The sequence below is a fragment of the Hetaerina americana genome, unplaced genomic scaffold (assembly GCF_022747635.1).
Source record: "Hetaerina americana unplaced genomic scaffold, ioHetAmer1.1.p SCAF_6, whole genome shotgun sequence".
Taxonomy (NCBI): Eukaryota; Metazoa; Arthropoda; class Insecta; order Odonata; family Calopterygidae; genus Hetaerina; species Hetaerina americana.
Genome location: NW_027287205.1, coordinates 51208408 through 51223604, shown reverse-complemented (window position 1 = coordinate 51223604; position 15197 = coordinate 51208408). Strand labels below are relative to the sequence as shown.

At 40.7% G+C, this 15197-nt stretch overlaps 1 protein-coding gene across 4 annotated transcripts in view; it reads right to left on the bottom strand.

Moving 5' to 3' along the window:
* The window catches only part of gish (casein kinase I gish), a 234307-nt gene that overhangs the window by 51145 nt on the left and 167965 nt on the right, over positions 1-15197 (bottom strand). For all 4 annotated transcript variants that reach the window (XM_071594304.1, XM_071594305.1, XM_071594306.1 and 1 more), the window contains exon 4: positions 179-327. In XM_071594304.1, the coding sequence (XP_071450405.1) occupies positions 179-327 (149 nt within the window). The remainder of the gene's footprint in view (positions 1-178; positions 328-15197) is intronic.

The window sequence follows — 15197 nt, the reverse complement described above, 5'->3', positions numbered from 1 at the left end:
TATTGACCGGAAGCAAGGAATGGGACAAAATGAAAGCTAAAAAAAAGATTGGTAGCCAAAAGCCAAATAAGGTCACATGAACATTCAAACACGGCCGCGGTGCACAGAGTAAATAAACGCACATACACAATGACAAGGCTATGATGCAATCTAGCACATTAACGAAAATGGTACTTACGAGTTGCGTCGCTACCAACAAAACCGTCTTGAGTGAAAACCTCCTCCCGCAGAGGTCGAACAGGTCTTCCAAACTTGGTCCTAACAACTCCATAACTAAAGCGTTGTATTTCCCGCAAGGCCCAAAGTAGAACACTTCGGGTATGCCCTCTGTAGCGCCAAGCGCAAGGGACGGCGCGAGGTCGAGATAGGCAAGGGAGATTTTTTTGAGGCGGAGAGATTGGTTTGGATGGTTTGAGAGGGGAGGAGAGGGAATGGGGAGAAAGAAAGAGAAAAATAAACATTATGAAAAGGATCACATACATAATCCGGTCAAAAAATTGACACATTACATAATCAAAACAAAACAACTCTTCCACTCGTTGTTAACAAAACAGGCACGTAGACCGTTCAGCCAGGCAGACTCTTCAGACTCCTCTGCGGCCGCGACACTAACTTGCATTGAAAAAAAATCATCGACACAGAACTTCAAACAAAAGCGTGCGATATAGGAGAAAAGGAGGCGACGGCGGGGCTGCTCAGCAAGGCGTGATTATTACTTAGGGGCGGAGGGGTGATTAATAAGTAGGTGGAGTAGTGCCAGGAATGCTTCGAACAGGTAGAGGGAGGGGGGGGCAGAAAAAACCGTTGGACGCTCCTAAAAACGCTGCTGTCGAGCGCGTCAGGGGGTTGTGAGCAATAATCCAGTTCTATCAAATATTATGAATGGAAAAATCCTCATGAGTGACGCCGAACTGAGTGGGTTTATGAAAAGAAATAAACATGAATGGCACCGGATGCGAAGGCGGACTAACCTCCGCAAGATACGACCCCAATGTCCACGACAAAGGGAAAACGCAATTGAGTTTGGGCTTGTTCTACGAACTTGAGTTTTGGATAAGATGAATATTTTATTTGGTCGAAAAGACATACATTGTTTCTTTCTTAAATGGGTGAACGGCGAATTTAATTCCATAGCTATTCATTTTATAAGTTATCATGATTTTATAGGCAAAAAAATTTCAAACTTTCTAGATAAAAATAAGAGCGAACACAACTTATGTTACGTATGTCGAAAAATAGTAGCCGAGTGCTGAAATTGGAAAGCTAACAGCAGACGGACATACGCCACAGCTATTGAAAGACTATGGTAATATGCCGAATCATGTCAACCTGTGAAACAAACTAGCATTTTTGAAACAACAATATTATGGACTGTTTAAGATTTCAATCCTCATATTTCAGAATCTCCAATCATTTAATTTTTCCCCGAATCAACAATTTCCATGGCTTGCAAGTAATTAGAGTGACAGGTTTTTTTTGAGGTTTTTTCAAGTCTTAATCATTGCTCGCTCAAACAATTTAAATCGAAACCCTAGGGTTCATAAGCTACACTCAACAGGAAAACACGCGAAAGTTATTTTTCGGACACGATTTGATTGGGTGGCCAACCCTATATCTAATATAATAGTGCATTACAACAACGGAGTAAGAAGTGAGAATATAACACAAAGAGAGGAAGATGGGAAGAAGTGAGTAGCACCAGCAGGAACGCTGTAATCGATCTCAACAAAACTAAGCCGGTGGAAGGAAAAGCGTTATAAGAGTGAGTGAACATGGAACTTAAAACACAAACGCAAGACAAAGCCAAGAAAATTAGGAATGAGTCACATGGCATTCAAGAACAAAACTTGCTGAATATATACAAAAGGGAAGGCACTCAAGAGAATAATTAGTAAGAAATTTGTGGTCACATTAACACGCTAATTAAAAACGCAATTTTCTTAATGAAGGTAAAAATGAACAGCTGTGATCATGGCACCAATTTCCTTTCATTAGTATATAATCAAAGTACACTTAAAAACTGATTTCGCTGCACGACTAAATCATGATGGGGTACAATTCGGGAGCGAAGATTTTCCAATCAGGGACGGAGACAAACTGCTAATCGTGAAACCTTTCATAAGCTAAACCCGAATTGGAGACTTTTTAATACCCTTTTTCACTACCCCACGTACACTTTTCCCTTGCACATTGATCGCTTGAATATACAACACTAAAGGACGAAGTGGATTGCGCTGCGCATGACGGACTAAAGACGAAAAATCAGGAGAGACAGGATATAAGTTTGTTGGAAGATGGTGAGGTCAAAGTCAAGAAAATTTTCCTTTCCCAACTGCGGCGCTCAGCGAGACACCGAATCATATTTCCCCCCAAAATAAGACGAGAGTATTTTTACCAAATTTACCACATTTTGCCAAGATCTGGTTTTATAAAGGAATATTATTTCGCGCGTACACATTTGAACGAGAACAACACAATATATTCTTTATTACCTTTCTATTCTAACGGGTAGCTTACGGAGTACACATAGGCTTTACATTGTCATTGAAAACTTTCAAGGAATTCCTTAGCACCTCTGCTCAACATAAATAACCTCTCCCCAACACGGAATACTCCTTCAGTTCCTCATACTTCTTGCTTATCCACCCCTTTGCATTGTCCCTAAGCCCTCATCTAACATCCTCCTTTCTACAAATATCACAACCCCTTCACTTTGTAATACAACTTCCTATCTCTTCCATCCAATGTTTATGTCTTCTTCAAATTACCCACAACTTACCGTTTACTAAGAAACATTTGTCCATTAGCCTTCATTTCTCTATAGTCTCACGATAAAATGCTAAGGTATCCAATATTACACTAACACTTTATTTACACTATTATTTAGAACACCGGGAATTGTCGTCCAATTTCAACTGATTTCTTTTTTAATTTTGTGAAATCCTAATTCTTTACTACTACGCTCGTTTTCCAAAATACTGCTAAAATGTTTTACCCTCCGTCTCTTCCAATCTCTTCTCCCCTACTTTATACCATTGCACTTAGTCATGATAAATCAAAAGATTGAGCGCGTTTCATTAATTGATGGCAGGAAAAGCACAATGTAAATTAGCGGTGGCTGAAATAGTTAACTCACAGGCATCAAACATAGGGAAATGGAAATAACTACGGCCTCAATTAGATGTCATAACAAAACAGCAGGGAAGACAAAAGACAAAACCTATGAAGTCATCCTTCCGGTTTAAATATGAACACAGCCGATAAGAAGGCCTCAATTAAAATGACCGTTAGCGCCACTATCTCGAAAATAACCCATTTCCTTTCATTAAAGAGATCATTGGAAAACAACAATTATACCATTTGAAATCTTTTTCATATCTAAGAAAAGAGAAAGATATTTAAAAAAGCTGATTATTTTAGTGTTTGAGTTAAAGCCATTTTGAACGAGAATAAATAATAGGAGGAACACAGAAGAGAACAAGCAAAAAACTTAGTAATTCAAACATGAAATACTACCTTGATCAAAAAGTTCCCGGAATAACCACCGTGTGGCGCTCCCATCGTTCCGATTTGAGTTCTGTTTTTTTTGTTAAATTGGTACATCTGTTGTTGATATTCCCTTTAAATCTTAGTGTCATAACTTGACATTTCCAAAAGTTACGTAGCCAAGAGTACATCTATCTCTGTGTGTGTTGGCGATTTTTTACAATTTCAGAAATGGATTTAAATTTGCAACAACGAACTTGTATTAAATTTTGCGTAAAAAACGGATTTAGTGGCGCACGGACGTTGGAAATGTTGGAAAAGTGTTTCGGCAACGATTCTCTAAAAAAAACGGTCGTTTACCAGTGGCACGAGCGGTTCAGAAGTGGTCGTGAGTCAATCGAAGATGATGAACGCAGTGGCAGACCATCGACATCGAAAGTCGGTGAAAAAATTGATAAAGTAAAAGAAATGTTGGTCAATAACCGCAAATTAACCATCAGAGAAATAGCGGAGGACTTGAACATTGCCTATGGATCCGCCCAAGACATTGTGGTTAATGATTTGGGTTTCCGTCGTGTAGCAGCAAAGTTGGTGCCAAAAGACCTCAATTTCATGCAAAAAAGAGACCGTGTTGACGTCGCAAAAGACATGATTTGCGAGGCTGAATCCGATCCCACATTCATCAAAAGGATCATTACTGGAGACGAGACGTGGGTTTATGAGTACGACACGCAATCCAGACATCAGGCAAGTGAATGGCGTTCACCAAATGAGCCGAGACCAAAAAAACCACGTCGTTTTCAGTCAAAAAAGAAGGCAATGCTGACGGTTTTCATGGATTACAACGGTGTAGTGCATCATGAATTTTTGCCAGAAGGCCAGACAGTAAACAAAGAGTATTATTTGGGCGTTATGAGACGTTTGCGTGAAGCAATTCGCCGAAAGAGACCAGAAATGTGGGCAGAAAACTCGTGGATTTTGCACCATGATAACGCACCGTCGCACAGTGCTATCATTATTCGTAATTTTTTGACGAAAAATGCAACAAATACCATCCAACAGCCACCGAATTCACCTGATTTGGCTCCCTGTGACTTCTTTCTGTTCAATCGAGTTAAAAAACCATTACGGGGAACGCGTTTTAGCAGCCGAGAGGAAGTAATGGAAAAATCGCAGGAAGCACTGATGGACATACCGAAAACCGACCGTAACTTTTGCAAATGTCAAGTTATGACACTAAGATTTAAAGGGAATATCAACAACAGATGTACCAATTTAACAAAAAAAACAGAACTCAAATCGGAACGATGGGAGCGCCACACGGTGGTTATTCCGGGAACTTTTTGATCAAGGTAGTATGTGAGGTTGAATGAAAGTAGCGTGCATTTATTGACCAATGCTTTAGATGCATTCAAAATGATTAAAAGAAGGAAAGTATGATTAAAATTAATCGGGTTCAAAAGGAGAATGGAAATGGAAATAACATAAGACAAGACAGCTAGAGGTTGAATACGTCCTCGGGAATTGTGGTCCAACAAAAGGAAATTAATCCTTCCATGATGCATTGTCTTGACATAGATATCTTCACTCTGCGTAAGTACCAATTAGGTGAATCTTGCCGCATTGTATGCCTGAACAACTGCGACATGTGGACTATGGTTTAGAAAGTTCCGATGCTTTCAATTACGATGTTCGACGTTCATGCGACATCTCACTCCGATACAGAGCAGAAATAAAAAATGCGGTATGATTTGGGCCATATGACTTCATTTCCGATCTCATCAATTCCTGTGTTGATATACACGTACAATGTAGGAGGTTGTGCGTTTTAAATCAGCATCCTGTCATGACTAGCCATATGTCATTTCATGTCTCCTATTGATATCACAGAATCAATAAGTTGGATTCTTTTGCGATACGCAAATAAGAGATGAAGTAAAATAAATATCGCTAATAAAAGTATTCGAAAAAGTAAAAGCAGACTGGCAGAAGCAGAAGTTACTCGTAAAATTAAGGACGAACATGAAGAGTGCTTCCATGTGAACTGAATTCGACTTACAGTATTCTCCCAAACACGGTATTTTTCCGAAAGTAAAATGATTGACATTGAATCAACTCAATGTAAGTCTTCATCCCCGTGCTTCGTTATTAAGACTACCACTTGAGTTATTTTCACAACTTGAAATTCCACACACATCATTTTTAAGATAAGGGACCAATGACTAACGTTTTCCGACGGCAATCAACAGCTAATTCCAACGAAATTGCAATCATGCCAAACTTACCTCAAGTGAAGAAGCAAAATCATTTTATGGAGCACCATTAATTCTGGTAAAAAATATATGAACCAGTCAAAAAAAAACCTACACAGCTTATTTTATTTGGACGTACTGCCAACTTCGATCGAATCCAGCTTACATATAGCTACTAACATCAGGAGTAAACGTAAAATATTCTTTCAAACAAGTTTCCGGGGGGTTAATAAATGCTGTTTTTTAACGTAGTGTAGGAAAGAATGTTATGAAGGTTGAGAAACGTTGACTTGTACTATTTTTAGGCTCTATTTGGATTAGACGTCCAGTTAGAGCGATATAACGCTCATTCGTGAAATTAAGTTGACTCGAAGTACTCGTAGAGAACGACAAACAATTTTTTTCCAAGAAGGGCCATCGAAGTTGAACAGGACTAGAACGAGTGATAGATAATAATCGTTAACACCACTAGTTCCAATCACCAGACAATCTCCGCAACCTCATTTCAATTATCATTATTGCCAGTACCGCCGGGCTTTTGGCATAAGCATGCTGTAACCTGAGTAACGAACGTTCGTAGAGCATACAAATGGTGCACAGTCTTGCCGCGAATACCATTAACGCTAAACAGAAGATGCTAGATGGTTGTAGAAGCTGGCTGCACATTGGACATGGTTCACACACTAATATATAACCGATGAACTTCACACGCTACGAAAATACAAACCGGCTAGAGCTTTTGAATCATCAAATAAATTTAGCTTTCTTTTTAGATGTACCTAAATAAATCTCATAACTTCACCGAGTGATTTAATAAGCTCTATTGTTAAGTCCCATTTAAATTTAATGGCAATTTGAATTTCGCGAATTTATTTCACCGTTCTCATCTACCAGTCTTACAGCGACCTCTTCGCCCTTTGTCACAACCGATCCTCGGGAAGGGTAAACATCATAAAAACCTAGTCCCGCCCAGCACCACAGGTTTACGCGCAAGACCAACTGGTTACACCGACACCATCCCACATAAGTGGCCCAAGATTTGGGCGGGATGGATCTGGCGTGAGTCCCTGCAAACGCGCGCCTCGCCCACTCGAGAGCCCAATTCCTGTGGCCGGGTCCCGAAGGGCTTTCGAATGCTTTTAAATGCCATGGTGAGCCCGGATCGAGCCCGCAACGATACGCGGCGAATTTCCACACAACATTCCGAGTGCATTGTCGCGAGGGGCAAGATAATTGGGCATTCACTCGCAAGAAGTGAGTAGAAAATGCTATAAGAGTGGGGCTCCAGAAACTTGATTAGTTAACGCATGCACGCACCAATTTCATTCCTTTTCAAGAGCTTCCTTCAACGTTTCAAATTAACTCATAGTATTCTTTGGCTGACATCCCCGCTTATGTTGCCAGTTTCAAATATCTACTTCTACAAGCGTATGCCATAAATACATAGAATACGTAAGCCTTTATTAAATCCATTCTTTGATAGATAACGATCTTGAATATCGTTTGAAAAGTTATCCATACTATAACAATACCTATCGTTTTGGTTCCAGTGAAGAGCATGACACACTTTTGTGCGACAAAAAGTTACAATACATGAATTAAATCCCAAGCCTGGTTTTTTTCACGTTCTGTACCAGCCATTCATTAACAAATCTTCAAGTACAATCAGTCGACACAGAACAAACATTTTCTCGTAGAACCATACATCGATAAAAAATTGTCATAAACACACGAGAAAGGGTTATCTACCTGTAAAATTGGAAAAAATCGAGATAAAAGATCGAGGAAGGGAGAGATCAACTTCGATACTGAGGGAATATTAAAACTCAGAACAACTATAGAGCAGCTTTGGATGACATTGACAATATAATGGACCCACAGTGATACACGTAACCATAGTGATAAAATAATGGGAACCATCGACTGATTAGATAGCTATTTTATGAGAGGTTTATAACATTAAGTACGCATGTAAACGTTTACGGCAAAGATCCTAAAAAACATTAATTATCACTCAATAATTTTAGGGTAGCAATTGTTACTAAAGCCTTATATGGTAGGCATTCGATTCTGCAATTACATGTAGAGCGTCTATTTAGTAAACAGTGATGGTCATTGAGAGTAAGGGCTGCAGAAATCGATTTTTCCGTCCAGGAGAAAATTTGCCACGATATAATAAAGCCTTCAACAGAATATGCGATTCAGGGACTCAAAATTACTTAAAACGTCTCGGTTGATGAATGTGGAGGAGAAATACTTCCGCTAATTGAAACTTTCCATCCTCTATTGGGGTAGTAGTTTTGAGGGGAGGCGACCGACAGCTAAGGTCATTTGCGCCATAGGGGATGGATAGGAAAGGATGAAGGGTGGAGAGAAACCCGGCGTCGGCATTAGCCTACTCTTTACGAAAGGCGCCAAGGGGTCCGCAGTTTAACGTCCCATCCGACGGACGGCGTACTCACTCAAAGTGCCCTCCACAAAGCACCTCAAGTAGGGATCGAGATACCTCTGAAAAATATTCAACACCGCCGGGATTTGAACCCGCGCCCTCATGGTGGGAAGCCAGTACCTTAGCCCCCGCACCATCTCGATCCCCACCATCCTCTATTATCGACTCCATGCATGCTTAGCTTTTCTGACATAAACTCCACTCCTTTGAAAGCAAAATGTTGAGATAAATAACGACATAAATAGAGAAAGAAAAATACACCTTCACTGGATATTACTGCTCCAATCTCGAATTCGAACGAATATTGACGAATGGTCCTTATAGTAAAAACCACATAAGAAGGATTCGATCCACTGGCAGAGTTTGAACAGCAGTGATTAGCTATTTAAACTATACCATGATATACGAGATCGCACAGCGGTTATTTAACTAGTCCGGTCCAAATCGGTAGCTAACGCTGGTTAAACAGAAAAAAAGCGAAAAGAAAAGAGGAAGAGTTTTCACAGTGGGTAACATTATTTTCTCCGTCATTAAGAAACAAATCTTTGCTTTTCGCAAAAAAATACATGACGCTTGATTTCGTATTGATTACGGGTAAGTTTATAAATTAAGCTGACGAAAGAAATCGAAATGATAAACGAATACGTCTTTTTCGGGAAAAGTATGTACAACATAAATGCGTTCCGAAGACGCTGTGGGATTCTGGCACAGCACTTCCACCGAAATAAACGCAGCACCAAAGTGCAGTGAAGGGAAACGAACGTCAAGGCCATCTTCCAAAATTGAAATTCGGGCTCCTTCGTGAAGAGGAAGGACGAGTGAGATGATCCTCAACGATTGTAAGTACTCAATCCAATTCTCCATGCTAAGGAGCATGAACCGATGAGGAGACCGAATGGGGGAGGGTGGCGAGAAGGGCCAAGGGTACCCAACGGGGGAGGCCTTCGTTCACGCAGGCCATTAGGAAGATTGAGGGGGACAGTTTGGGATTCGGAGAGTGGGCTCGGAGGCGGATGACCACGGCAATCATCGCGCATGCATTCAACACATTGGGCGTCTGTCAACTCTGGGAGGACGAGAAGAGGAAGAGGCTTTGGAAGAATCCCTTCTCGTTCAAAGCCTGGGGAGAGCGACGACAGTTGGGAGGAGAAAGCCTAGTCGCTTAAGCACATTTCGCGAGATCAACTCTACCCTCCATTGCGTACGCAAAAACAACAGTTAACGGCACTCTAGGTCCGATTCAAAGTTAATCCTAGCGAAGTCATCGAGATGGAAACCGGTTAGCGATGGCCCATATCCATTTGCGCGGTGCGAGGGATACTACAGGGCCAACACCATCAGTATGCTGCACTAGTTCAATTACGGGGTAGAAAATAAACATTGAAGCAAGGTTACGTATGCCCTGGAGATATTTATAGCGCATTGATAAAATATGTAAATGCTGATTTTAGAGGACTTATAATTTAGGTGTTTTTGCCGTTTCCGTATTTAATGCAATGGAAAAAGAGCAGCTAAACACCTGTAGTTAAGAACTGCTTACGCATGCATTGTACGCGCGGGAGGATCATTTGCTACCGAAGCTTGTCGATACCCAACTTTTCTTAGGTACCGCAATGGCGAGACCTGCTTCACTTATTTTATTAAAGCATAAGACAAAAACTTAACCCACTATATAAATTACCCACGAGATCCGACAACTAAACGGAAAGTTTGACTGTTACATCGGAACATGGCAAAAAGACCAGAACAATTTCATTGGCCACGTTTACAGACAGCAAAAACAGAGAAGAGAAAGAAAATTATCCAAACAAGCAATACAAAAGCGACTTGAGGTACATGACACAAAAGCAGTTCCTTTGAATCGAGGTGACGATGAGAGACGGGGTTCAATCAACTGACTGGGTGCGAAATAAAACTAGACAGGTCATCTCAACTTGGCTTGATGATAGGATAAACCCAAACCCGTAGGTGCGGCCTACTTGGCCATTGGCTTGACCGAATGGAGACCGCTCTTTTTTTGAGACTCCTTGGCTACTTTATAACGACGATAAGTAATTTCGCTGGCGCACAATTGCCCCCGGAAGTCTAGGCGTCGTTCCAATCGCATAACCTCGGCGAAGAATCAGGTGCCGAAGGCCAGCAAAGAATTTTGAAATATACATTTTTACACCATTTCTGGAACAACAACAAAAAGGTGCTTGGATTCTTTTTCCATTGCTACAATATCCATGGTACCTAAACCTAGAAGGCATATTTGAAAACAAGCAAATGGAGAATAAAACTTTCCCAGGTCACATCAATCATTTTCGAGTCAAAACATGGTCATAACAACCCTCCAGAGTACTTGAACGAGCAAATAATACAATTATGCTTCCATAAAGGAATACTTCCATACATAAGTACGTGATAGAAACACCCTCGAAATTTTGACTGCAGAATTTTCTCAATAGATCTCCTGTTTGCAGGTAATTTGTCTTGGATTGTGCAGTTATTTTTCATGCGGTCACGCATATTGAATGAGATTATCATATCCACAGACCCTATTTCTACCCGGGAAGGAGAAAATAACCGACAAATCATGTCACATTACAACTAATAGCTCAAGAGCACCCACACCGGCGTCCTCGCAAGCTAAAAATAAAAAGCACCTATGATGATAACAACAAAGTAGTGACAACACTACATGGCAAAAAAGATTTGACATTGAAAAATCGTCAGCTCGACCCGAGAACAAAGGAGTTTTCATGGCTTACCAACACGACGAAGGGAAGCTAGCAAAATATCGACGATAAGGAGAAAATATTTTTACAGCCGAAGATTAGAGGAAATTTTTTCTAGCGCACTAGAAGACCGAAGAATCGGTGGATTCTCAATAGAAACGTTAAATTATCTACTGGAACTAAATACGCAAGGATTGGATAAGGAAAAATCCGAAGCACTGGACATTCACTCTTGAGGCGAGGCACTTAAATGGGAACCTATCAATCGCGGAATACAACTTTTTTACCGCTGGCAACATCAATTAAAGCAGCTCCGTAATTTTGGGGCGTGAAGGGATAGAATTCATACAGACTAGAACGACAATTATTGATTCATAAAGCCACAGCAATTCAATAAAACGAGAAACGGGAAAATGAACTTAACCGATTTTAGTCGATAATGGGGTACCGCCCACGAGTTGGCATGCGTCATAAAAGTTGGCAGCTGTTTCACGCACGCTCATTAAAAACACCGGAACAATCAACCAACTTGTTTCCGGGATAAATGCATGAAATTTCCTGGCATTGTACTTCTCAAGATAGTGTAAATAGAGCAGAAGTAAAAGATAATCGCACAATTCTTTTGCTGTTCGTTACAAAATGCGTTTAATAACAATTGCCAATTCATATCGTGAGATAAAAATGTAGGCCAAGAAAAAATAGATGACGGAAAATTCAGTGGCTTATGTAATCCTCACTTCCTAAATGAACGGGAAAAATAAAAGAAACCTCCTAATTTATATTTCAACCTTCATAGAAACTGCAAGTCGAAAATTTTTCATCTTTTCAGGTTAGCGTCAAAACTGCCGAACATTAAGAACGGATTGACTTCAAATAACATTACTTCGTCTATTTCTTCGCTGCCACCTCAAAATGAAGGCTAATCCGTAATTTGACAATTCATGTTCTACTGTAAGGTATTCATGGCTGATTTCATTGACGAAAGCAAACAAGGTTATCTTAATGACGAAACAATTTACCAACCAATTTAAAAGTAATTCATTTTAAGACGATTAATAACATTAATGACGGAAACGAACAAATACTCATGATTGCAAGACAAGACGAAGAAATTAAAAACTTTTCCCAGAGACGAAGAGATGAGAGCTATTATGAAGGATTTTGGTGAGGACGTGCTTTTCCTTTTACACCCGAACGGTTCATGTGGAAACAGTCAAAATATTTAAACAAGCACACTTTTAGGATTACAAGGGACAAATGCAACACATAGTTAAGTATTTTCTTCAAATTCTTAGGGCAAAGGAAGCGCCTGAATTCTAAAGGTTTCTCATATCCGCACGTCGTAGATCAGCGTGAATTACTTTATTTTGACTCTTTTCCGCCCCTTCTCCCACACAAAAACGGACCTAGAACGATTACTGAAACACCACACTCTCACGTCATTGCCAACACCACCGGAACAACAGGAAGCACGAAATATGACCAACACTAACCACATCGATAATAATGTGTACACTATACCACGAAATGTACCCATGTACATTCCGATTCCCGTCGTTGCAGAATTTGCGAACTTGAAGGTGGCTGAAAAATGACGTGGGTACGATTTGATTCAAATAAACGGCGGAAGGGATCTGGACCCAATGCGATCCAGAGTATCCACCACTTCGAATAACGAAGATAAAATCAAAAGTTTATGACCTTACTTCACGGAAGTCTACCAGAATTAAAACCTTTGTTCTATTAAGGAGAATCATGTTCTCCACCATTCAACGTTCGTGTGCTATTCTCTTCCATTTAACCCGATTCCTCGTATACATTGGCCAGAAATATAAGTTTTTCATCCTGCATGCTAAATAACCCAAAATACATCCCTCAGCTCTTGTGTCAGGTTTCTAGCCGGAAGGTTCTCATTTTGTTCGCCCATTCCTACGCCGCTACAGGTTACATAAGTGCTCTGGTCGTCTTTCACCACTAATTTTCCCTGGGAGAGTTTAACTCTTTTCCTCAGACTTACATAAACAGAGTACACTAAGAGTAGCGTTCAAACACTGCAGCCGCGTTCGGTGATGAATGCTAAAATTCTAAGGAAATGTACCATGCATTTGATTCTGAACGAGGCTTGAGGGTGAAGGGTTTCCTAAATCTTGATAACAGTATATAAAAACAACTAGGAAAGTAAAATTATATCCATTTCATTAAATATGAGCTAGCCGAAGGAGAACCTAATAAAATGACCTCATTTGTAAACCATTATAATGCGGTAAAAATAGTGCTCGCGTATGAAAATTTGTCACGCGAGTCTTAAACCCCTCTACGATGTACTTTTATGCCAATTGGCCCACAAAACCTCATACGAGTTCGTTAACTTCGGCCAATCATCCACAGAATATAATTTATTTGTAATTTAAAAGAAAATACAAAGGGAAAATACCGATTCACGTAAATCAATTTACAACCGTTTCACTCATCTGATCAAGTCCACAACACGCTCCATTCCGGGTCTGTATCAAATCACAAATAAATCAATGCTGCCACCCAGAGAGATAATTAGAAGCTACGAGGAGTCACATCCAATTAACTTAAAGATTCCTTTTCTCAGTCACAATTTAATGTACGTCGTTCGCCCGACGGGGTAGTCAACGGACGCCATCGACCACATCATCTTTAAAATAACTCACCCGATGAGTGTTACTTACTATCTGTTGGGCGATCATTAGAACAGTTTTCAAGGAAAATCTGCGATTACACAAAACGAAGAGGTCTTCAAGGCTTGGTCCAAGAAGCTCGAGGACCATGGCGTTGTATCGTCCACCGCAGGTGCCGTAGTGATACGTTCTCGGAACTCCCTCTATAAAACAACAGCAGGTGACGTGTTCGCACGCCGTGAGACGGATTGCAGGGCAACAGGAGGGAGGAAAAAAGAGAGAGAGATGAGCCTCTCGACAACTTGCATGAAAAATTTACTCTTGCGAGGGCTCGGGGGGGATGGATAAAGAAAATAACCCTCCCTGCCCCCTCGAGGAACACGGAACGGCGGAAGTAGACTTCAAGACACAAAACACAAGTAATTTAAAAAAAAAATGAATGCAGGAGAAACAAAACCAAATTCAAGAGCCACAGGAACCTTAAGAGAAATGGTCGGAGGAAAAAAAGCACACGTATGAAAGCATGCAAAAAATTAAAGGGGGCTCCAGTGCTGAAAAAAATTCAGGTGCGGAAGGGAGGAATGATTTCGGGAAGGGTTAGATAAAATGACGGCGACGGAGGGTTCGGGCGCTGTGTCGCGTACACCATGGGAAGGTTTGAGAAACATGGTTTGGAGGAGGGAGGGTGAGGGGAAGAGGAAAAAAGGGGAAAGAAAAAAGCTGTCAAGTGCTGGAGGGTGAAAAGAGGTGGAAGACGAATGGATAACATGACGGATCGAATGAGTTCTTTTACCCTGGATTTCGTAAATGGAAAGGGAGAGAGGGTTGCTGAATGGGAAGCTGTTTGGACAGTGGGGTCGTGAACCAGACACAAAACGACAGGAAGCGTGCTTGGATGCTTGGTTCTGAATGTTTAGCAAGAGTAAAAAGATTCGCTGGTGATCACGTAACGAGAACATTAAATTCTCAAGGAAGGCGAGATATGGCCGGGATCACTTGCGCCAATGGGGCAATAGAAGTGGATGATTAGGGGAAAGGATAGAACTTCAGAGAAAGAGCGGAGAGAAACCCGGCGTCAGTAGTTTTTTACCTGAGCACTGCACTCTCGAGTTTCTTCACCCGGCACCCAGTAAGGGATTGTGATGCCCATTAAGAAAAATCAGCCTTCAACACGATTTGAAACAGCGCTAGAGTGCTTCACGTTAGAATACCCATTACTTTCGACAAAACGTGACGCACGCCTTAGCTAGCTGGAAATAGACAGCACCTAACTAGTAACTGAAACAGTTTCTGGCGTCACTTGGTGGAAATTCTTCACATTGAAATTAAATTTAAAATACTTCGCCTTTCCACATAAACCACTTTTATTACTACCTAGGTTTCGTTATGGTATAACATCATCAGGTCACCAGGTGACCTGATGATGTTATACCATAACGAAACCTAGGCAGTAATAAAAGTGGTTTATGTGGAAAGGCGAAGTATTTTAAATTTAATTTCAACCTAACTAGTAAAGATCTAACATTTGAAACAAAGATACAATAAGACAAAACTTACTTGCCATTGGCCGAACTGATTTCGCGTGAGGCTTTTGGGTGTACGAGTATGAACAAACATGTAGCCTTGAGATCCTTCTAATGTG